We start from the raw sequence: 23,860 nt of genomic DNA on the forward strand, positions 1-23,860 counted from the left end.
GTGGAAAAGAGGGGCAGGATCGCTCCTGTGAACCAAGCCCCGCTCCAGCCCAGGGAGGAGAGAGCAGTGTCGGTAATTTGTTTTAATAATCCTGCTGAACTGGGAGAAAATTAGCAAATGAGAAACCAGCTCGAAATTAATCAAACTTCCCTGTCCATTCCCCCACCTTCCATCTGAATGAAGGTTATTTATCCAACGCGCAATAGAACACAGAATTAAATTAAACAGGCCCTTTCTTTGAGTCCTCTCCCCCAGCCCCAGGGAGGCAGTGTCTCCCGCTCACAGCTCTATAAGCAGCTCCTGGAGGACCTCAGCAGATCCACGGCTCCCGACAGCAATCAGAGGGGCTTCCCCAGAAGGATCCCCACAGTGAACGCACTCCCAGTCTGGGTCTCACCGCCAGCTCTCTGCCAAACATATGAGCGGCAGATAACTCAACCACCCTCCCGAGGAGGGACAGAGGGAGGTTCCTGAGGTTGGGCCTGAGCTGATTGGAGGCTGGGGAGTCCCCAGGTTCTCTGTGGGGGAGAGAAAGGCTTGGTATGGAAGGTGGGGAGCGTGAGCAGCCCCCCATGTGAGGACAGTCTGGTGCCCACAGCAGGTTCCAGCTGGAAACACCCTCCTGGCCCCAACCTCTTGGTGGGAAGGGGCCGGAGGGGGCACAGGGTACAGGGGAAGCTGAAGAAGGACCTCCTGTGAGGACAGGACTCAGCCCAGGGCTCAGGCATCAGGGGGTCATGGCGTCACCCTCAGGGCAAGGGTACACCCCACACCCACCACTTCCTTGGGCAGTCTGTCCGGCGGCATGTGCTTCCCTAAATATCTCTTCCCTGCAGCTTTTGAATCCATGCATATTTCAGCCAGGGCCACCACCTGGAGTCACAGGTTTTTAAATAACTACTCTCAGGGCCCCCTTCAACCATTCCCTTCTGTCTGCCCTCTAGCTTTGAAATTTGTAATAATAATGGCCTTCCCTCTACAGCTTCACAGACATTCTCCCATTTAAACCTCACATCAACTCGGTGAGGAAGACGTTTGCCACGAGGCTCACCTTATGGTGACTGAGGCCCAGAGAGGGCCCTGAACAAGGCACATCCAGCAGTGGCTGAGGGTCGCAGCCGCAGCGCGTCAGGGATTGGGGACCAGGGGCATGGGGCAGGGGGGCGGGAAGAACAGGGCTCTGCAGAATTGCCAGGCCTCCTGGAAGCCTCCTCAGGGGCTTTCTGCGGAGGAGGGCTGGGGGCTGACTGCCCCCTGGGAGGAGGGGAGAGGGAGGGAGGTTATTACACATAAACTCCTCCATGCCTGCCTCTGACACGGCTACACCTTCAGCCCACACAGGGCAGCCAGAGGGCCTTTGACATCATAAATCTGATCCCATCACTTTCTGTGTAAAACCCTCCACAGGCCACTCATGCATCTGGAGTGAACAGCCACACTGTCCTGGGACCCAGAGCTCCTGCTGACCCAGCCCTGCCGCCTCTTTTCCTCCTCTCTGAACAGCCTCCTTGTTCTTCAGATGCACCAAGAATGTTCCTGCTTCGGGGCCTTGGCACTGGCTGTGCCCTTCACCCACAATACCATCCAGGTACCTGGTTCCCTTCCTTATTTGCCTGGGTCTGTATTCAAATGCCCCTTCCCTGACCACCTGGTTTAAAAGAGCTCTTCACCTCCTCCATCACTCTCGAAAGCCCTGGCCCTCTGCAATTTTCCTCAACAGCACCTGTCACCTCTTGAATTACTGCTTGTTTACTGTCTTTCTCCCCCTTTAGAAGGTCAGCTCCATGTGGGCAAGGATTACGTGTGTTTTTGTTCCCTGCTCTATTCCTAACCTAGCCTAACATATGACTCACTAATTATTTGATTGGTGAATAAATGAATGAATGAATGACACTATGCTTAAGGCCATCATTCGGGCCACCATAACCTCCAATCTGAACTGTTCCATCAGTCTCCTAACCATTCTCTCAGCCTCAGGCCTCGGCCTGCAACCAAACCTCCACTCCACACCCAAAGGAATATTTTAACCCCCAAATTGGACCAAGGCACCATCCTGCAGGATCAAGCCCACACTCCTGGACTCAGCCCCTAATCCATCCCAACTCCCTCTCCACTGACCCTCTCCCATGCCAGGAGCCCTGCTGCATCCATGCCAGACATACCTGAAGTTCCAACCATACCTGTCCTTTCCACTGGAGCACTGTCATGGCTCCCTCTCTGCCTGCAGGACACCTCCTCCAGGCAGCCACCCCATGTATGCCCTGTCAGAACCGACCTCTCCCTACTCTGAGCCCCCACACACCCTCTCCTGTACCTCCACCACAGCCCTCCCACACCCCCAACTTGAGCTGTGACAAATCATATGCATGTCATACCTCCGCATCCAGGAAGGACCCAGATTTATTCACTGGCAATCTCTCCCATCCCCACCACCTGCTCCGGTAGCTTGCACAAACTTGGAGCTCCATACATATTTGCTGAATCCAATGGAACCAGTTCAAACACAGCCCAGGGAGAGTGCCCATTAAGAGGGGCCTTTCCTCCAGGTTGCTGCCATTTCAGGCTGCTCTGAGGACAAATGGACCTTTAAGTGTCACTTAATTGCAACACACAGGAGCAGCTGGCCCCGCATTCCACTCACCTCTCCTTGGGGGTTGCCTGGGAGGAAACCGATTCACGGCGGTTGAGAGGTGACCAGGGCCCTGTTAAAATGGCAACGCACCGCCTCTGGTCCAGCCACCAGCCCATTATAGCAGCTCCTGGCCCACCCAGCAGCTTGCATGTTGAGCACACGTGTGGCCACCCCCATGGGTGAGAACAGCAGGCACAACACAGCCACCAATGAATTATTTATTCCGTACATTGTTAGCACAGCAGACAGAGTAACCGTGTCTCCAGGCTTCAATTAAAATATCAAGGCGCTTGCACCGTCTGCCCAGCCACATGCCCAGCTCCCACCAAAACTGGCAGGATAGCACCTCCTGGGAAGCTATAGCGCCCCCAAGGCCAGCTCTACTGCCCCCTCCTCTGCTTCCCAACAGCCAAGTCCTGCTTCAGCACCATGGACAGTGGCCTCCAGGCTCCTCTGGGGCTCTGCCCCTGAGACACCCAGCACAACTTTCAGGGCTCTAAAAGACCATTTAGTACATCGATGACCTGAAAGAGCCTTTCCAGCTTCCCAAAGCGGCCCTGGGACAAGCCTCGGTGGGTTCTTAGCCTAACTCCCATTCTCCATCCGCTCCCAGCCCACCCCTACAATACCACAGCACATGGCTGGAAGGCAGGAGTTCAAGGCCCTCACCCCAGCTCCTCCCCAGGCTCCTTGACAACTCTAGGCAGGTCACACCACCTCCCTGGGCTCCAATGTTTTCACTCGGAAAATGCAAATGAGGGTGGCCAGGCTGTGACCTCAGGGATTGTCACAACCAATGGAAAGGGATTTTGACAAGGTACAAATGTTGGCCATGCCAGAAGAGGGCTTTAATTTCATACGGGTGGGTTTCTTCAGCCTTCCCACCCCTATCCCAACCTGGAAAACCCTGATTCTAGGGCACAGGCTCAGGATGAAGAAAAAGCTGACAGATCCTTCAGGAGCTGGCTGGGTCACAAGCTAACTAGGTCACCCACGAGATTTAATTCAACAACCCCCGGACTAGAATATGAGGCCGAGTGAAATCAAAGTGGGCGAGCTGAAAAAGAGCAAGAAATTCTAAACACATGCCGCTGAGAACTGTGGAATGAGCAGAGGCTTCAGGGATAGGCAGTGCTGCAGGCCTCCACTGCTTTCTGGACAAGCCTCAGTTTCCTCACCTGTAGAATAGGGCCAGTGCGACAGACTTCCTAGCCAGTGACTTACATTAGATAACCTATGTGGAACTCCTGACACAGGGCCAGGCACATAAATTCAACTATTCATTTTATGAAGCACCTATCAGGTTCCAGGCCCTAGAGATAGAGCAGACAAGAAAAGGGACACAACTGTGCCCTGTAGAGCTGACATCCAAGTGACCAATGCTGTTATACATCAGGATGTCAGGAGAGGTGGCATTCAAGATGGGCCTTTGAAGCACAGGTGGAATTTCCAAAGCAAAAAAAATGTGGCAGGAAGCTATAATCCCTTTAGGGAAATGTTTGGCAGTTTCTCCTAAATCTAATCATTCATGCAGCCAAAGAGCCAGCAATCATATCTACTCATATTTATATATATAATATAAATGAGCACTAATGTCCACTAAAAGACATGTACACAAATGTTCAGAAGAGCTTTATTCCTAATAGCTAAACACTGAATTCAGCCCAGATGTCCAGCAGCAGCAGAATGGGTAAATGAATGCTGACCTACACAAACAATGACACAGTGGAATAGTGCAGAGCAATGAAAAAGAGCAAATCATCAAAATACCCAACCACATGGGGGAATCTCACAGATAATGTGAGTGAAAGAAGCCACACGCAAAAGACTGACTGTGTGACTCTGGTTGTATGAAGCTCAAAACCAGGCAAAACTAATCTATGCTTTTAGAAATCAGGCTACTGATTAGCCTTGGGGAGGGAGGGATGTGGGCTGGGAGGGGCTCAAGGGAATGTTCTAGGGAACTGAAAATGTTCTGTGTCTTAATTTATAAAAGCTCATCAAGTAATGCCCCTGAAATTTGTATACTTCACTGTGTATAAGTTATACTTCAATTATTTTTTATGTAAAGAAAAGGTAGACAGAGCATTCTTCAGGGGCTGAGGGAACATCAGAAGCAGAGGTTAGCAGATTGGACATTGCAGGGAGTGTGGTCAGGGAATGACCCAGGGGAACTGGGCTGGAGCTGGCAGGGGCTGTAGGGAGGGCTGGAGTTGAGGTGGGCGAGAAGGGTACCAAGGCAAGGCCACCCTGGGAGCCCTGGGGCTCCTGCCTCCTTCTCCCAGACCCCTCCTGCCATGCATCCCTCCTGTCCACAGCAAATGGTGCGAGTGAGGTCATCTCCCCTCCCTGCTGGACTGGCCCCCTGCCCACGCCCTCCCTCAGCCACCATGCTGGATTGCAGTCCTGGAGCTGAATTTCCTGGGCTTTGGGGGCTTTCCTCCTGAGGAGGAATCAAGTGAAGCCACAGTCCCCCAGCCTCAGGCCGGCAGTCCAGCTGGGCACCTCTCCCCACCCCCGTGCTCTATGCCCACGGCATCACGGAGGACACCTGGTTCTGCCTCCTATGCTGCACCTGCCACATCCACCTTTCCACCCACCCCCAAAGGGAGCACCTGAACACCCGTCACTCCCAGGATAACCGCTCCAATTAGGTAGGACCCTGCCACCTCCTGCTTCCCAGCACCCAGCACCCCAGCCTTCACTGCCACGACTCCTTGTGGAGGGAGAGCCCCCTGGACGTGCACAGACACGGCCGAGGAAGCGGCTCAGAAACCTCACACCCCACCAGCCACCAGTGAGACATGACACAAGCCCACTCGTTCCTCTGGGCAGCTCCTGAGCTGAGGCCCAGGGGCCAGCTTGGCCCTACCTCCCATGATCCACTACATGAGGCTGCACGGAGGTCAAGTCAGAATCAGCCACAGGACCTCCTCTGGGGCCACGCTCCTGGCCACAGGGCGCCACCGAGTCCAGCCGTCACCTCTTGCTGGCAAGAGTACAAAAAATTACAAACACACTTGCCCTTTGCCCCAGCACGTGTCTGTAGGAATTCACCCTACAGAGACCCGCGGAGTGGCCAATCACAAAATTACCCGTCGTGGTTCTTTGTAAAAGCACAAGATCAGAAATTACTAAGTGTCCGTCCTGAGGAAACAGGAAGCAGGCAGTCCTGGGGGCCACACAAAGCCCTTTCGCGCTGACAGAAGCGAACCCCAAGAGCACTGGGAGCTCACCCAGCAGGGGCTGCGGATGTGTGAAAATGGAGGGGGAGAACACACGTGTGCACACACCCCCCCACGTGGTGAATGTTGCCTGGAGTGGGTGACACGGCAGCCACGCCCAGGCTGAGAGCTCTCTGGAAGGCACGCAGGGAGCGGTGGCACGCAGGCGAGGCTGGGGCTGGGGTACGTCCTCTGGCTCCTTTGAACACCCAGGGGAAGGTCTGATGCACTCACGCAATAATGCTGTCACTGAAAAGGAGGCCGTGCCTAGGGTGCTCCAGGTCCCCCAGCGGCCAGACAAAAGGCTCATTCCGGAGAGAGAAGCATCTTTAAAGGAGACCCTGTCAGGTCCCCAAACACACACACCCTCTCTCCCCCACCCCCAACTGAAATGCTTGAGAGAGGGGTCAGGACTCAAGGCCAGGAGAGCCCAGCACAGGCGGTGGGGGATCCCCAGTCTGGTGTTGGGAGGCGAGAGGAGGGGATCCTGGTCCAGGCTGAGCGGCCAGGCCCAGGTGGGAATGGGGGCAGAGAAGGCAGGTGAGGGGTCTACTCTCCTCTTATTGAGTTTGTTGTACTTTCCTAATTGATTTTGTGTCTATGTCACCGGGATACTTAGGACCATCTTAGAAACCACTTAAGCAATTTAAAATAATCAAAGTACTTAGAAGGCACTTAACATTTCCTCACACTTCAGGCTTCCCATAAACCCCTTCCAGCTGCGACCCAAGGCCATCCTGCTGTCAAGAGCGACCCCTGTGGGGAAGGTGGCCGCCTGGTCAGGCCCAGCTCCTGCACCCCCAGGCAGGTGTGAGAGCCAGGCCCCCACAAGCACACCAGGCTCACTCTCTCTCTCTCTCTCTCTCTCTCTCTCTTTCTCTCTCTCTCTCTCTCTCTCTCACCACCAGGCCATTGGACGCAGATCCCTCTGCCTGGAATGCCCTCCCCTGCCCACCAGCACTCCCCTTGACCTAGCTAATTGTGTCCTGGCTGGTAAGCCTCAGCTAGTTGTCCTCTTACAGGAAGCCTTCCCTGATACCTCCCCCCCAGGCAGTTTAGAGGCCCCCCTCACCCACCTCCAGGGCACCTTGTCCACCCCCATTAGAGCACTCACATCATTGTCATTGAATTACTGCCCCATTCAACTCCCAAGGTCAGGGTCCTTGGCCCAGACTCCATGTTTCTAAAGCATGGCACAGTCTGCACAAAGCAGGGGGCCCTGATGTTTGTTAAGCAAAACAATGAATCCAAGCATGACTTCACAGATGGCGTCAAAGAGGACATCCCTCCTCTGGATGAAGCCAGAGCCCAGCCAGGCTGCGGCCGCCCTGGAGACACCACAGGCTATACCCTAAGGAGTAAAGGCCAGCCCTGACTGAGTCTTCACCATCATCGTCATCCTCATTTTATAGATTAGGATATCCTAGCTCAGAGAGATCTAGCAACCGGTCCAAAGCCACACAGCAAGTCTGTGGCAGAGCCAGGAGGGGCACCTCCAAATGCAGGTCCAAGTAGCCCCCGGGGACTTGATGAAATAAGACTCCACACCATGACTGTCTCCTTAGAAGGGCTGGCTTAGGCCCAGGCACCCCGGGAACACCTGTGTTAACAAGCCCCTAGGGATCCCAGTGGTGAGGCAGGTCTGGAAACCAGTGCCCTGGCACAGAATGTGGGGAGCAACATGGCAGCCTCTGGGAGAGTTCAGGAGGTTTATTCCCCATGAGTCTGCAATTCCGCTCCTGGGTGTGACCCAGGAGAAACTCTCCAAGAGCACAAGGAGATGCTGGCAAGGATGGTTACGCAGAACGATCTTCGGGGAACCTGCCTAGGTGACCACACAGAACAGACAGTAATCGCACTGGGCACTGTTGCAGTGGAGAGCTACCTGGAAAAGGAAAGGAATAAAGAAAACCGCAGAGCAATGTGACATTGAGCACCTGCAGAACACACAGTGTGATCCTGTGTCTATCACGTGTACAACAGGCAAAACAGAACTAAGTATTATTTATGGAGAGATATATGTATATATATATATTTTTTTTCAAGTGCACAGGAATTAAAGGAATGAAAAACAACCCATACAGGACAGTGCTGGGGCTGTCTCTGTGGGGGGAAGAAAAGGAGTGGGATGAGGAGACGCAAGCAGGGGCCTCTGATTATATTTGCAATGTTTTCTTTTTTAAAAAGAAAACAAGTTTTGACACAATTAGAGTAAAAATATCAATATTTGACCAAGCCAGGGGGTGGTTACAAGGGCAGTTCATTATATTATTCTCTATAATTTTCCATATGCTTGAAAGAGTGCATTATTAAGATATATGATGCCCGGTGAACGAGGGAAACCCCTTCCTGTCAGACCCACATGGGAGATGCCATTCATCTTTAGTAAAATAAAAGGCTCTTTGTGAGAGCTGGGTGCACCCCACTTCCCTTCACCCCACTTTCCGTAGGTCTTCTCTCTGAACTGAGCTGACAGTGGAAGCCACGCCCCTCACAGCCCCACCCCCCAGGCCTAAACTTCAAATGTCTCCCACCTGGAATTCACTCCTAAGGGTTAAGCTTTGCTCTCTTCCTGCCCCTCTGGGGTGGGGGCCACATTGGATTCCCTGGCAGCTTCCAGAACCTGAGCCTGGAAGGGGGGAGGCTGCTCAGCCTGGGAGGAAGCTGCACTGAACACAGACGCCCCCTGCCGCCTGCAGCCCTGACAGAGGCTAACGCAGCCCTGTCCTCTCCCCTAAACCACAGCCCCAGGGGGATGGAGAATGAGGTAAGAGCTGCCTCTCTTTGCTCTGCAGCCCTAAAAGGAGACATGGAGGACCATCAGGGCCCCTCTCCACTCTGCCCAGGGCGGGGGTGGGACCCAGGGGGCTCCGGCCCTCCAGACAGTTCAGCTGTGATGAGTTTAAAATTTCCCTGGGCCCCCGGCCTGGTGGCACCCTCACTGTCCCTGCACTGGGCCAGGGCTGAGCAGAGCGCAGGCCTCCTGGTCACCCTGGGGCACCTCTCAGCAGACCCCAGGGAGAGAGTAAGGCCCAGGGAGGACGGAGGTCCAGGAATGAGGGATGAAAGGAGGGGGCGGGGAGAGCAGCGCATGAACACAGGGCGCCGCAGCTACTGTCCTTGAGCACCTCTGGGCACGAGGCCCTTTGCTGGCCACTCTACATCGTCCCATTTAACCCTCACAACCACCCTCTCCATTTCACAGACCGGAAACTGGGCTCAGAGAGGTTACGTGACCTGCCCAAGGTCACAGAGCAGTACGTGGCAGAGCCGGGATTTTCCCTTTTTGAAGCAGGTCCACACCCCTGTGCCTGGCCTGGTCTCCCCACAGCCCTGCGAAGCACACAGAGCCAGCCCTTGTCACCCCACGGGCGAGCAAAGCGCAGCCCAGAGCAGCATCAAGGTGTACCCGCGGCCAGGCCATACCTCCAAGGAAATTTCTGGAGCTCTGTGGGAGGCAACCTGAGTCAGGAGTGGGGGCCTGGGTGGGTTGGGCGCCCACTATGAAGTGCTCAGCGCTGAGATACCGACAACCGTAATCCAGGTGTGAGGCAGGTGGGTGTCCAGAGCTGGCACGAGGCTGGGGGGTGCCCGGCCGGGAGCAGGTGGGCTTGGCAGCCGCTTTACATCCTACCTGAACCACGGGGCCCCGGGATGAGGCTGCCCCAGGTCACCCGGGGAGAGACCCAGACAGAGCCAGAGAGAGTCCAAAAGGGACCAGGAGGAAGAGAGAGATGGGGGAGGCCATGAGAGGGAAACAGAGAAAGCTGCAGAGCGAGACAGAATGAGTCAGAGGGCTGGGGATACATGTACAGAGAAAGAGGGCCTCAGACTAAGGGTGTCCCTGCTCCCCTCCCCCGACAGAGCTTCCGGCCAGGACTCTCCACAGCAGCCCCAGCACCAGCGCCCGGAGGCGAGGCCTGGGCCTGCGTCTCATCACCTCGCCCCAGCCCAGGCCCCCTGAGCGGGTGGCAAGTGAAAAGGTCAATTGGAATATAAAGCAGAATTATCCTTCTTTTCATTTCCAACATGTCTTGGTCATAAAAATGCTAGTTTAATAATTCGGGGGAAACCGAAAAGTACACAGTTCAAACCGGGCTGGGCAGAGGGAAGTAAAGTGGGCTTAGCCCTGCAGCCTGTGCGCCCCACCCACGCAGCAGGCACAGCTCCCTCGTGTGGTCCAACTCCTGGTCCCAAGGATGGCAGGCTCCCTGACTTGTCTTTCTGTCTGTATCCAGGCCGGGCACCAAGAGAGGTCCAACCCAGTCCTGCCCTCAACGTGCTCATGAACTTTGGGGAGACCCAAGAATGCCACACGAGAAACCCCATGTACCCCAGGATTTCAGACCTTGGAGGGTCAGGAAAGTCTTGGATGTTGAGTCAGGGCTTGGAGGAGGAGCCCGACTCTGCCCGTCAGGCATCAAGGAGGACATTCCAGGAGGAGGGCATGGCCCAGGCAGAGGCGGGGAGGCAGGCTTTGGAAAGCACGGCCCACAATCAAGGAAGGCCACGGGTGGTCAGCCTGAACCCTGAGGAGTAAGCTCGTCGCTCCTTCTGCAGGAAAGGCTCCAGGTAAAGGACCGGGGTCAGAGCCCACCTAATCCAACGCCCTCGGCTCACAGAGAGGGCAGCCAACCCACCCAAGGTCACACAGTGAGTCAGCAGCAGAGCCAGGCCCAGAGCGCAGGTCCCTAAGCTATGGGAGACTTCTGGTAAGGGGACCCTCAGCCCTCCCCAAGGGGGGAGCCGGAGATCTCCCTACCATCCCCCACACCTAACTGGGAGGGTCGGGAGGACCCCAGGACCGTCACACAGGGGGACTCGGGTACACTCACCAGAGTCATTCCTCTGCCCAAAGCCAGCGACCTGCCTCTCTGCCCCACAGAGCCCCCCACCCAGCATGGCCCAGACCACACCCCTCCTCGAAGGCCCCTTGGATACTCTGTCAGCAAGAGATGAGGACAAATATTATTGACCCTACTGCTGGCCCACCCTGCTACCCGCTCCCCATTCTTATCATTCTGCATCTGCACCCTGAAAGGTGCATGTGATTCTGCCCATTTTATAGATGAGATGGTGAGGTCCAGAGAGGCCCAGTGATCTGGGGCCAGGATCTGAGTGACCTACTGTGTGGCTGCCTGCAAGGCCATTGCTCTGGGCTGCCCCCCAGGGCCAGGCACTCGGCCAGTATCCAGAGTCCCATGCCAGGCACTGCCCTGAGCTCTTTCTGTGTATTCCTCATGTAATCCTCACAAGGCCCTATGAGGTGGGGGCTACAAGGGTCCCCATTTTACAGACAAGGAAACTGAGGCACAGAGAGGGGCCTCCCAGGTAATAAATAGCAGAGCAGGGGTATGAACCAGGCCATCTGGCCCAGGGCCCATGCTTTGACTACTGAAAGCTACTGCCCCTCAGGGTCCCCGTCTGCCTCCCTCCTGTCTCCAGCTCTGTTCATCCTCAGGTCAGGGAGCGGGGAGCAGGGAAATGAAGGGGGAGGAGTTAGAAGAGGTACAGGGGGCTTGGGAGGGGGAGGCCAGAGGCCAGCACGGGGAGAGCCAGGAGAAAGAACTAGCCTCTCACATGGGCTCTACCCTTACATCTCCTCCCCATCACCTCTGTGGCTTCACAAGGACTGGTCAAGAACCACCTACCTATTTTACAGGTGAGGAAACTGAAGCCCTGAGAGGCTCAATGACTTGCCCAAGGTCACCAGAATCCTGGTAACCCTCCTCCCCCAATACCCTTTGCAGCTAGAAGGAGCAGATGTGGGTTTTGGAGCCCCCTTGGTCCTCCTCTCCCTGGTCCCAGGGCTGTCTGGGTCCTCCCTCTTGAGCTCCTGGGTCAAGTCATCAACCAAGCACAGTCCTGCCCCAGGGCCTTTGCACTTGCTGTTCCCTCTACCTGGAAAACTCTTCCTCCAGATATTTGTAGGGCGACCTCCTTCACTCGACTCAAGTTTATGCACAAATGTCCCACTTCAAAAAGTCCACCTCCAACCATCCTAAGTTGGCACCCCCACCCCCCATGGCTTTCTAGCCACTTCCTTGCTTTGTCCTGCAAGGAACTGCTCTCCCGTGACAATTATATGTTTATGTGTTTTACCTGTTCACTGCCTGCCTTCCCTTCAAACGTGGAAGCCCACGAGGGCCAGGCCTCCATCTGCTTTGTTGCCTGCTTTGTAAAGTTGCTTAGCGTGGCGGTTCTCCACCTGGGGTTCCACGTGAGTATCACCTGGGGAGCCCAGGCCCCATCTCACATCAATTAAATCCAAAATCCTGGGGTGGGGCTCAGATACCCGGGTATTTTAAACTCCCCAGCTGATTCCAATGTACAGCCAGATGGAGGCCACAGCTCTAGCAGAGCGAGGCCTGGAGGAGATGTTCAATACATACTTGGTGAGTGAATGAATGAATGAATGAATGGATTCTTACAGATGGGCCAACCAAGGTCCAGATGGGGGACAGCGAGCCAGAAACCAGCAGTCATGAACTTGAGCTTCCCCAGGCTCAGCCCCACCTCGGCCCCTCCACAATGTCACACACCTCGCCCAGGGGCCCTGTCAGCCCGACCCAGGCTCCAGGAGCCCACCAGGCCTCCCTCCAGGGCATCTCCAGGAAGTCTACCCAGAGGCCCCCCAAAGGCCTCCACTCCTTTTCATTCCCAGTAATGAGCCTGTTTGCCAGTCCAGTGATCAGAGCTGAAACCCTCTTGCTTCCACTCCCAAACTTCCCGTGTTCAGAGAAGTCCTGCAACCCGAAGGTGCACATCAGAGGAAGTGGGCTTGAGAGGGCTGCGGGGTGGGCGGGGGCGCTCACTGGAGAAGCCAGATGGGACGGGAATACCGGGACACCATGGAGGACTCAGAGCATTCAGCCAGCGGCCAGCTGAGCCTCCCAGCAGGTGTGCAAATACAGACCCAGCCCCAGGGCTCCTCACCACTGGCGGCCCAGGAATCCAACGCTCCCCAGGTGACTATGATGAGCTGCCAGGCTTGAGAACCACTAGGCGATGCAACCTGTACCCCAGTGCCCCACCCACAGGGAAGGACTTGCCGGGAGCACAGAGAGAATTGGCAACTCAGTGGTCAGGGCTGTTCCCCAGGGCCACATTTTCCCTCCCCTCACCTCCCTCCCCACTCCGTTTAGATGCTGGCCTGACCCTGGGTCTTGAGGCCCCCTCCCCAGACTCCCACCACAAAGGGACACCTAGGGTTTGGGGGAAAGAGAAATGCTGTAAAAGCAGAGGGAGGGCTGTGTGGTCCTCACCTCAGGAGAACAGGCCCTGACAGTCACCCTCAGCAAGACCACTTCCTACACCTCCTCCGTCCCTCCCCGCCCCCCTCGGCTGCTTGGCTAGACACCTTAATGTCTATCCAACCTGTTCTCGTAACACCAGCATCCCCTAAGCACCCGCTAAAGGCTTTGCATACTTTATCACTGCTGCCAAATGAGTATCATTACACTCCTTTTTACAGATACAGAAACTGAGGCTCAGAAAGGCCACACAGTGAGTATTGGGCCAGATCTCACCCAAGACTATCTGATGACCAAGAGAAAGGAGAGCAGAGCGGTGAAAACGGTAGATTCAGGGCCAAACAGCCTGGGTTCATATCCCAGCTCCACCACTTACTAGCTGTGTGACCTTGGGGAATTTGCTTAGCTTCTCTGAGCCTCAGTTCTCCGTCTGTAAAATGGGGATAACCACTGTGCACCTACCCCTGGGGGTTGCTGTGAGGATTGGGCAGACCCTGACACAGGATACATGCCATGTAAATGCTGTGATTATTTTACCCCAACGACCTCTTCAGGAGGGTCCCTCATTCACTCCCGAACATTTACTGAGTAAGTCTTCTTGGGACAAATCTCTAATAACAGCCAACAGTGGGACATGGGGATACCCTTTAACGGGGAACAAAGCATTAAGCGAAAAGAATTCCCTAAGTCAGCGAGGAGCTGGAGGAAACAGGTGGCCCAGGGGTCACCAAAGTGGTGGGCACTGGTGGCCAGTGGCTGGACCCCATGGTAAGGTGAGCTTAGCTACACTTATCCCCATAGCCAGGAGCTCATGCAGGCTCTGCAGACGGGGGCCACCCTGCTGTCACCGCAGAGTTTGGGGAGACATGGGGGCTGCAAATGGCTCACTCTCCATGAGTCCCTTCAGCCATGATTTCCTGAGGGCCCCCCATGGATCTGGCATCTGTTGGGGTCCTATAGGCGCAACTTAGAAGCCAGCAGGGGTCAGCTGATGGTCTCTGTCTCATCTACTTAATTCCAAGGGCATAGCTCAAGAGCAGTGCTAGACAATATGTAAATGAACAGACATGGCTGCGCTCCCATAAAACTTTACAGACACTGAAATTTGAATTTCATATAATTTTCCTGTGTCATGACATATTGCTTTTAATTTTTTTTCAACTATTTAAAACACGGAGACCATTCTTAGCCCATGGGCCATACAAAAACAGGCAGCAGGCCAGAGGGGAAGCCAAGAGAAACAAGAAAACAAACAAAGAAATACGGACATGACTACAAACTGTGGTGAGGGTCATGAAGGGGAAGATGGGAAAATAATATAGAATAACTGGGGGATGGAGGGTGTTTCTCTGAAGAGACTCCACTTAAACTTTAGGTTGAATGAGAGGGATCCAGCCTCAAAGAGTAGGAGGAGAACATTCCAATAGAGACGGGACAGCAGGTACAAAGGCCCTGTGGTGGGCAAACAGCACAGTGTCTTCAAGGAACATAAAGAAAACAGTAGGACTGGCATGGAGTGCACCCAGGAGAGGCAAAACAATGTGGTCAGGGCACCAGGTAGCACAGGGTCTGTCAGACTGGCAAGCATTTTGGAAGTTTGCGTTTTAATCTAAGAGCAATGCAAAGTCAAGAAAAAATTTAAGCAGGGTGGGGAGCAGATTGGATTTGGCTTTTAGCAAGATCGCTCTGTTAGCTGAGCAAAGGTTGGGCTGTGGAAAGGCCTGTCTGGAAGCAGGGAGAGGAGAGAGGTTTCTTCTGGATCCGGGTGAGAGCGCACAAGGTGGGGGTCGAGGAGACTCCAGCACGAGAACGTGTCCTAAAGGAGAGCCTGCAGGATTTGCAGATGGTAGAAAGGCAGAGGTCAAAAATGCCACCAAGTTTCTTGGCCTGGGCGCTGCAAGGACAGAGCTGTCTTCAAGGAAGACAGGCAGGCTGTGGGAGAGTGGGTGGACCCTCTTGAAAGTTCCTCCTGGTTGTGCAGTGAAAACACTTTCAAGACAGGAAAGCCACATCCTCAACAGAACATGGGGTATCAGCTGAGCCACAAAGGTTCCCCAGGAGCCCTGGGCCTGGCACTGAGGGGCAGACAAGCCAAGCACCTGGCAGGCAGCTTTCTCTAAAAAGCACCACAAACCCTTACAGCACTCACAGCCCCGCGAGGGACAAGCCCTCACAGGCCAGGCTGACGTGGCACAGAGAGCCAATGTCGCCCACCAGTGTCCCTGGCCCAGCCTCTCCTAGGAAGCTGGGCACCTGCCCTCCACCTGCTGGCTGGCATCCCCTCTCCCACCTGCCCCTTCCTGCCCTCCCTCCACTCCACCCCACTCTTAGTGCTCAAACCCCACTGTGGTGACAGCCAGAAAACCCTCATTACCTGCAAGTTAAGTTGGCCACTCAGTCTCCACACTGCAGGAAGACACCTGAGGCCCAGCAGATGGTCGGTCCTCTCCAGGATCAGCCTCAAAGGTCACCATCTGTCCCTGCCCACCCGGGCCAGCCTCTCCACATCAACGGAGTCTCCCATGCTGACTTAAGGCCCAGCTACAAGCTGTGCAATGACATTTCCTGCAGGCTGACTGTGTGCCAGGCACCAGGCTAGGCCTTTTCTGGACATTAACCCTTAATTCCCACACCAGGCCTAGGAGACCACTATCATCCCCATTTTACAAAGGAGGAAACTGACGCACAAACAGGCTAAACGATTTGCCAAGGTGGCGAAAGCTGTCTGGCTCCAGTGTCCAGATTCTTAACCACCATGCTAGGCCATATTCCCACCTTCAAGCCTCAGTTTTTGTTGTTGTTTTTTTTTTTCTCCACTGCAAGATTAATGAGGGACTCAATGCAATGATTTCTGGATCCTTCTGAGCTTTTACAGGTCAAGGATTTGAAAACTGTTTCCTTCCAGGGCACTTACTATGTTCTTTTTCCCCCCAACAATAACTGCTCTCAGGAAAAGATCTCACTGGCTCATTCATACTATGGTGTAAGTGACTGGTAGGGTGAGTAGATATGGTGGATACGCTGAGGTAACTCTGGTGGCGCAGCGATTCAAACCCAGATCTGACTGGCTTCAGAACCTGGGCTGTCCCCACGACATAGTATTGTAGAGGCCACGTCCTCTGCGTTAGGCTCTCCTCTGAAAAGTATTCTTTACCTCCATCAATATTCCCTTAACTAGGAGAATGGAGCCAAACTGAAGATGAAGGAGAGGGTGGGAACAGGGGAGTAAAGGATATAAGCTGTCAGACCCACAACTTCCCAAAGTCAGGGCTTCTGATCCCTAATGAAGGCCTGGGTTTGAGGCCCACTTCCAACCCAGTTGCTTTGGGCAGGCAGTCTGGAAGGAGTCAGTTCTGGGAGCTGGGACCTGACTCCCAGCCCTGGCCCGTCCCTTAATCAGGGCTCAGTTTCCACATCTGTATGACAGGAAGTTGGCCCCTCCCAGCTCTGGCAGGTGTGAGTTTTGCTCATACCCTGGCCTTGACGGAACCCCATCAGCATTCTCCAGGCAGGAAATTACCCCTCGTGCCCCCAAACCCAGAGCTCCTCTCTAAGCTTTGCACAGGAAATCCACCTCACGGAGGACAGAGAGCTGTAATCACAGCCTCTGGGAGAAGTTCCCAGCAGACCCCACTAATAGCCTTGGCGGAGAGTGGGACTGGGGCGCAGTGATGCCCTTTGAAACAGACATCTGACACCGCAGCTCCCCCGGCCCCCAAGATGCCCCTCCCTCATCCTTCCCTGCCTAAGGCTCTGCACCTGACCTCCCTCCTCAAAGTTCAACCTTTTGGTCTCTGTAAATGGCTTTTCAGTTTCTGGCCCAGCCTCTCATTTCTATCAGTTTAATTATTGAGGAGCCCTCTTGTCGCCAGCCTGGAACATCAACGCTGTTAAAAGGGACCCAGGGACTTCGGACCACAGCCAGCTGTCTCCTTCTGGCTCTCTCCCCATCTCCCCCACCGCCCGTTCCCTTTCCTTTCCCAACAGGCCCCTTCCGTCCCCCTTCCTTCTCCCCTCCCTAGGCCTCTACCTCCCAGTCCCATCTTGCTCTCTGCACAGGCTGGGGGAATCCCGACCCGCCACCTCCCCACCCACTCATCTCCCTGTGATCTGAGGAGGCTCAGACAAAACCCAGGCCACGGCCACATTCATATGTGACCAGATGGGCAGCGGAAGAGCTCTCGGCTGGTGAGGCCCTTTGGCCCCACACCCCCTCACCCCACCAGCGACCTTCCCCATCCTGAGAGAGGTCAGCATAGCAGTCACAGCCCACTGCTGCGTGGGGCTTCCAAGAGCCCGCTTCAAGGCCTAACGCTGGCAGCGACCTTTCTTAGAGCCTTTGCCATGTGTCTGGTGACACCTCTCAGCTCCTTTGATCTTTTCCACCTCCCTATGAAGTGGGTACTGGTTCCTTTCTGGGACATGGTGGGGAAGGACCCTCACCAATGTCATAGCCCCAAGGGCCCAATCACGTTGATTTATCATCTTTGTAAAACACTTTTTAAAACACCCAGACTCTCCAAGGTGTTTAATACAAAGCTCAGAAAAGGACACTGCAGCAGCTCCACCTGTAGTCTGGCCTTCTCAAAGGCTGGGGGACTGTGCCCCACTCAGATAGGATGACATCTGCTGACCCAGGTCGCCTCACCTCCCAAGCCCAGGGAAGGCAGGCTGAATTGATGACACAGCTCACGAAAGCCATCACTAGGCCCTGGGACCACAGAGCCTTGCTCCCCCTCCCCTCTGGGTCTCTACTCCTCACTGCAGAATCGGGCAGGTGGAGGGACTGGACCGGTTTCTCATTCCCCAACCATCCCACCAACGAATGCCCAAGAGCAACACTGCTCCCCAGGGGTTGTTCAGATTGCTCACTACAAAGGCAAAGTCTCCTTCAAGTCTCTGGCTTCAGCGTGATTTTGCATCCTTCAGAATGCAGCCATTTGTTTTTAAATTAAAATAGTGTTTTCATCTGGATCATCAAGCAAAACCAGCACTACAGGAAGAAGGCCCCAAGGCAAGGACTGCACAGCACACATGGCCCAGACCAGCCTATGGCAAAGTTCCAACCCCGCCCCTGCTGTGACAGGACACCTCCAACCACCTTTCTTTCCCACCTACCCCCGCAGCCAACACAGGGGCATTCGCACCATTCATCCCCACTTCTACCCCACCCCCCAGAAATGCCCCCCAAGTACTGAGGCATCATGGGATTGGGCAAACGTGTTCCCGAAAGGGTCCAGGAGAGACGGCTCCAGCCCCAGCGCTTCCCATCCTGCATGAGGCCAAACAGCCTCTCTCCGTCCACTCCCTAACTCTGGAGCCTTTGAGGAGACAAGGGGCCAATTCCAGAGGCCAAGAATCTAACACCAGAGTGAAGAAGGGACCCAGAGGCTCCCTTTGTGTCTCCCTTCCTCCTCCTCACCCTATTCTCTCTCCCTCTCTCTCTGTCTCTCTGTCTCTCTCTCTCTCTCTCTCACACACACACACACACACACACACACACGCACACACGCACACGCACACACAGCAAACGAGGAGGCTCCCAGAGAGGAGCAGGCACATAATTATTGGTAAAATGCTTGTAATGTTTTTCTCTCTACCCAGTAGCTTTCAGTAGTTTTAGCAGCTTAGCGAAGCACTTGGCTCCAATTGAATTGCAAATCAGCAGCTCCGGCCCCAGGAAGAGAGGAAGGGAGGCGGCAAAGAGGGGGCAGGGAGGGATTCCAGAAGGAAAGCGAGAAAGGTGTGCAAGGAAGAGGGGCAGAAGGAAGGTAATGAGCCAGGGAAGCTAAATTCAGGGCCAAGGGCACCAGAAACAGGGACTGCCCGCTCCTCCAGGCCTTTTCCCGTCCTCATCTCCATTCGCTGCGGGCTCAGTAGCCAACACCTCATCCAAAAAATCAGGACACATCTTCTGACTATAATCTTGAGGTGGAGCGGGAGGGCCACGCGGGGCTTTCTCAACTACCCAGGAGAAAAACAGATCTTTCTTGGCAATTGCAATTATTGAAAAACAATGTCAAAACAAAAGTCTTGCTTTTTCTCCCTGGCAATCTCCAACATTCACATTCCCATTCTATGTTTATCTTTTAACCTGTCTACCTTTCTATCTACCTAAATTTCTATTCGTCCATCTGTCTGGGTTTTTTATATTTGTCTGCCCATCTCCGCCTCCCTTCTGTTGTTCGCCAGTACTTCCTTTCCCCTCCTGGTTCAGAATTCCCTGCAGAGGAGCGGAGTTGATCAAGGAGCTGCCTGCAGCAGGTGCTGTTTCAGCACCACGGTCAGCACCACGGAGCTGGGTCCCTCCTCACCACAGGTCAGCCCCAAATTCTCAGATATTGCTGGGGGTGCTGGGAAACACACTCTCTCCCTCGGATTCAGGAGGACAAGAAGAGAAAGGAGCTGGGCAGGCACTAACCTTGAAGAGGCGAAGGATGTTGGCCACCATGATGGAGACCGAACTCCCTGAAGCACCGATGACACCCACCACGCGCTCAGGTTTAGTGATGATGGGCGGGCCGCCACTGCCACAGCGGACCTCCGTGCCATCCTTCTCAATGAGCGCCTGCACAAAGGTCAGCGACTGCTCCAGGGCATGGGTGTCCCTGGAGCAGGTGTCCAGTATGCGGGCGCCCAACGTGATGTTGGGCAGCAGGTCCGGGTCATTGTTAATGCGATCTAGAGCAAAGAGCATGGCCTCCAGCCGGTGGATGCCCTTTTCCTTCTTGAGTTCTCCGCAGGCCTTGCCCTCTGAGCCCCGGCCGTGCACCGGGAACAGGCCTCCCAGAGTGATGTCACCATCTATGCGGATGGAATTCATTTGAGGGTGGCCTTTGGGCTTCCCCAGGGAGGAAGGCACCCAGGGCCCAGACAGGCTGAGGAGCAGGCAAAGGAGCAGCCGGGCCCACTGCCAGCCCCAGCCCCTCTTCCCAGGCATCTCGGAAATCCCTAGAGACCCATGAACGGCAGGCCTCCCTCCTAGCCGTGGTGGGCCCCTGGCCCACAGCCTGGGGGAGCAGGGGCAGAGCAGCCCCCACAAGTCTCTCCAGCACAGCTTCAGCAGCAGGGCGGCTGATGGCAGCTAACAGGCTGAACCATACTGGTGGTCCTCGCCCCGCAGGCAACGCTCAGTTACGGGCACAGGCCATGCTCCCAGACGGCAGGGAGTGCCTGGGGTGCAGCAAAGCTCTGGGCTTGGTCCCCACGTCCTGCAGGCCTGTTCTTGGTGGATGACTGTGAAAGCAGGAGAGTGCTCCTAGCTTGGCAGATCGTGGCATCAAGGAGAAAACAGCTCCAATGCTCTCCTCTTACCAACCTTAAAGAGAGAGAGAGAGAGAGAGAGAGAATCAAAGAGAAGCCCAAAGAAGACATTAGCAATTCGGATCTCTCATCAGGAACCTGAGAGCAGGAGATGCTGGAGGTTATAGCCAAAGACTCCACAAATCTCCTGAACTTGGTTTCCTCCCAGCTGCTGCTCGACTTTGGTCCAAGTGGGAGAACTTGAGGCAGAAATTGGGTGGTGTTTGAAGATTTCTTAAGGCCTGTGCCCACTACCATCAGACCCGAGGTCTCAGAGAGCACTCTCCCCAGGCAACAACCTGGGAGGCTTGGGAAGAAGAGAGGCCCCTCTCAACACTCACCCACAGGAAGGAGCAGGCAGAAACCGGTCCCACAGGGCACAGCCCATTTCAGAGATGAGGAAACCAAGGCCCAGAGCAGGAGAGCACCTGACCCAAGTCACACAGGGGGCGAGCAGCAGAACGCCACCTGGAACCCAGCTTTCTGGCTCCCAGCTCCGGAACCAGACACACTTGGGCTCCTTGAGGACTCAGAGACAAGGAAAGCCAACAAAGCCCCAGGAGAAGTCTGGCTGAGAGCTGCTCAGCCTGAAGGCCAGGGAGAAGCTGGGGCTGCCGGGGTTTGGGGTTCTTCTGCTGAATTGGGGAGGGCTAGGTGGACCCTCCCATTTCCACCCCAGCTGCACCCCCACCCCGGGCGGGGGGTGGGGGGCGGTCAACCCAACTGAGGCTCATTTTCTCTTGCTGGGCCTCCCCCTCCCCTCCCCTCCCCTCCCCCTCCCCCTCCCCCTCCCCTCCCCCTCTCTAAGGGTCTTTCTCTCTTAGTTTCTCTTTGCTCCTTCTCTCTTCCCCACTTCCTCCCTCTGAGAGTGGGGCTTGGGTTCTGGCCTGAGCTAGTGCACATTGTGATGATGATCGTCGTTAATTATTGTTGTTGTGATTAAATATTTATCTGCAAGGGTGGAGGAGAGAGTACCAGCTCTTCCTCATTCTCATGGCTAATTTGGGCTAATTTCCCCAGGACTTCCTTGTGTGGGCCCAGCCTTCCCTTACCACCAGCAACCTCCCTCCCCTCGACTCAGGAGGCCCCAGGGAGAAAGGTGGAAAGCTGAGCCAGGGCTTGGCTAGGGGGAGACCCCAAGGCCCCCTTCCCCATGGGTTTGTCAAATGAAGACCAGCAGCCACTCGCCCATTCTGTGCCTCAGTTTCCCTAGCCATTTGGAAGAAGAGCTTGTGTTTGGGTTGGGAGGTGTCCCTGGAAATATGGTCCCTCTATCAAGACCAAGTGGTGGTCTCAGAACCACCCATCCCCCACCCCAAAGAGTCCCTGACTGCTCCAGGTCTGTGCAAGGGGTAGAGGAGGAGAGGGGGCACAGCCCAGGATCCAGCCTCAGCTCCCAGGTTTCTTCTAAACCCTCACCTCACATCTTACCCCCGCATCAGAATGCTCCCTCCTCCATTAGCTCCTCAGAGGCCAAGAGTATGGCTCTTAATTCTCCTCAGCCCCCTTCTGCAGGTGAACCAGTAGCCCAGAGGGACCATGTAACTCTGCCAAAGTCAAACAGCAAGTCAAGGCGGGTGAGGACTCAAAGCCAGCACCAGTCACACTGAGAGAGCCTGGGGAAGCTGGCAGGAAGCCAGGACTCAGTGACCTAGGGCTGGCGGTCTGTGCTTTGGGGAAGGCTTAAGAGCTGTTAAAATACAGGAGAGGGGCAGCTACACCTGTGTGGAACCCTCATCAGCACTCACCCCTTTGTGTGAGTAAGTCATCAGATCTCTCTCCCAGGGGGCTGTGGGGAGTGAGGGGATGGGGAATACTAGCTGCTGAGGCCAGTTCTAGGGGATTCAGAAGAGAAACAGCAGAAGCCTCAGACCACTCCGCAGTCCTGCTGCTGCCCTGCTGGAGGCCACACTTGTCCCCCTGGGGAGTCCTCAGTTTCAACATCTGTAAAATGGATGGGCTGGAATAAGACCCAGTCTGGAGGCCATCCCGTCCCTGTGGGGGCATTTCAGTTGTCACAATGATGGGAGAGAGTCGCCTACTAGTCTGCATCCAGGCAGGGTCAGAGATGGCATGGGCGAGACAGCCCGCACAACGAAACACTGTCTTGTCCAAATGCCAGTTGTGCCCCTTGGAGAAATAACAGCAAAGGACAACACAGTGCTGTGTGCCAGCCACCATGCAAGTGCTTCTCAGGTGACACTCACGTCCCTATGAGCCAGTTGGGACTTTTATCCCCATCACACAGATGACGAAGCTGAGGCACCAAACGTCAAACAGTGACACAGCCCAGGGACACAGAGCTTGTGCAGGCTGCCCAGGCCCTGACCACCCCACCACGCTGGCCCCGAGGGTCTCTCAGGCCCTGCTCAGTTCCCACATCCTAGGAAGTCAGGCTTGGTTTTCTTGAATTTCAAATGGAGGGATTTTTGGCATCAGGACAAGGTGGTGAGCCGAGGCTGCAACAGGGCAGATTCAGGCTGGGAAACCAATGCACAGCAGCTTCTGACAGTCAGGCCCTGCTCAGGCTTCCAGATCCTTCATGAGGGCTCAACACTGGCTTCTCTTGAAGCCTGAGCACCTCTGGGCTGATCAGTGCCCGCACACAGACACACACAGACACACACACACCATAGGCAGGGGAAGGACAGAGGCCACACAGGAGAAGGAGGCCTCAGTGAGGAGAAAGGCAAATACTTGCAAGATGAGAATCACGACCGCAAGGCCCCAGGCCCTGCCCCAAGCTGCTCAGACACCCGCAAGGCCTCCCTCCATTGGACTGGGTCCCAGCCTGCCTGCAGTGAGTCCCCTCCAGCCCTCAGACCTAACAGGCCTGCCTTTTCCGAGCTTCTCCAAGAGCTGGGCAAACCACTGCCTCTTTCAGCCTCCCCTCCTTCCTTTGATCCTGCATAACAGGCACCAGGGAAAAGTAAAAATACCTGGGAGTGAAAGGAGCCAGGAGAGCAGAGGCTGGGGGTGGGGCGGACGGGAGCCAGGCTGATCCTCCCTCCCCCACGGGGCACCTCCACCTGCAGGGGAGGGGGGAGCTGGGAGCCCTCAGACCACCACCGCCCCAGGTCCAAAACAGCCAGGAAGGCTCAAACCGGGACAGTTAGAGGGGGTGAAATCACCAGGATGGCCACCCACCCCCAGATGGGTCTCCTCTCCTGTCCTCAGTCTCCCTTTCCCACCTCCCTCCTCGGCCCCTTACTCACTTCCCTCTGTTGTCCCTGCTAGATCCTTTCGCTCCAGGGAGGACAGAACTAGGCAGGGAGGGATGAGGAACACTGGGTAGAGCAATAGTTCACTGGCCAATGGCATTTTCCAGAACATTCTCCTCAGTGAAAGGGGATGGGGGAGGGGAGGCTGGGGCAGAGCTGCAGTTGGCCCCCTCCCTTAGCCCAGCCAGCCCCACCACCTGAGGGTCTCTCAGACGCCCGAGGAACTGG

General features: G+C 55.3%; 1 protein-coding gene across 9 annotated transcripts in view; it reads right to left on the reverse strand.

Annotated features, from left to right (window-relative positions):
- GRM4 (glutamate metabotropic receptor 4) overlaps nt 1–23,860 on the reverse strand; it is a 113,235-nt gene that overhangs the window by 81,420 nt on the left and 7,955 nt on the right. For all 9 annotated transcript variants that reach the window (XR_009009612.1, XR_009009613.1, XM_057555612.1 and 6 more), the window contains exon 2: nt 19,531–20,427. Coding sequence is in view for 7 of the 9 variants with exons in the window: in XM_057555612.1 (XP_057411595.1) it covers nt 19,531–20,049 (519 nt within the window). In the remaining 2 variants the exon portion in view is untranslated. The remainder of the gene's footprint in view (nt 1–19,530; nt 20,428–23,860) is intronic.

Source organism: Balaenoptera acutorostrata, chromosome 10 (assembly GCF_949987535.1).
Source record: "Balaenoptera acutorostrata chromosome 10, mBalAcu1.1, whole genome shotgun sequence".
In the NCBI taxonomy this organism is placed as follows: domain Eukaryota; kingdom Metazoa; phylum Chordata; class Mammalia; order Artiodactyla; family Balaenopteridae; genus Balaenoptera; species Balaenoptera acutorostrata.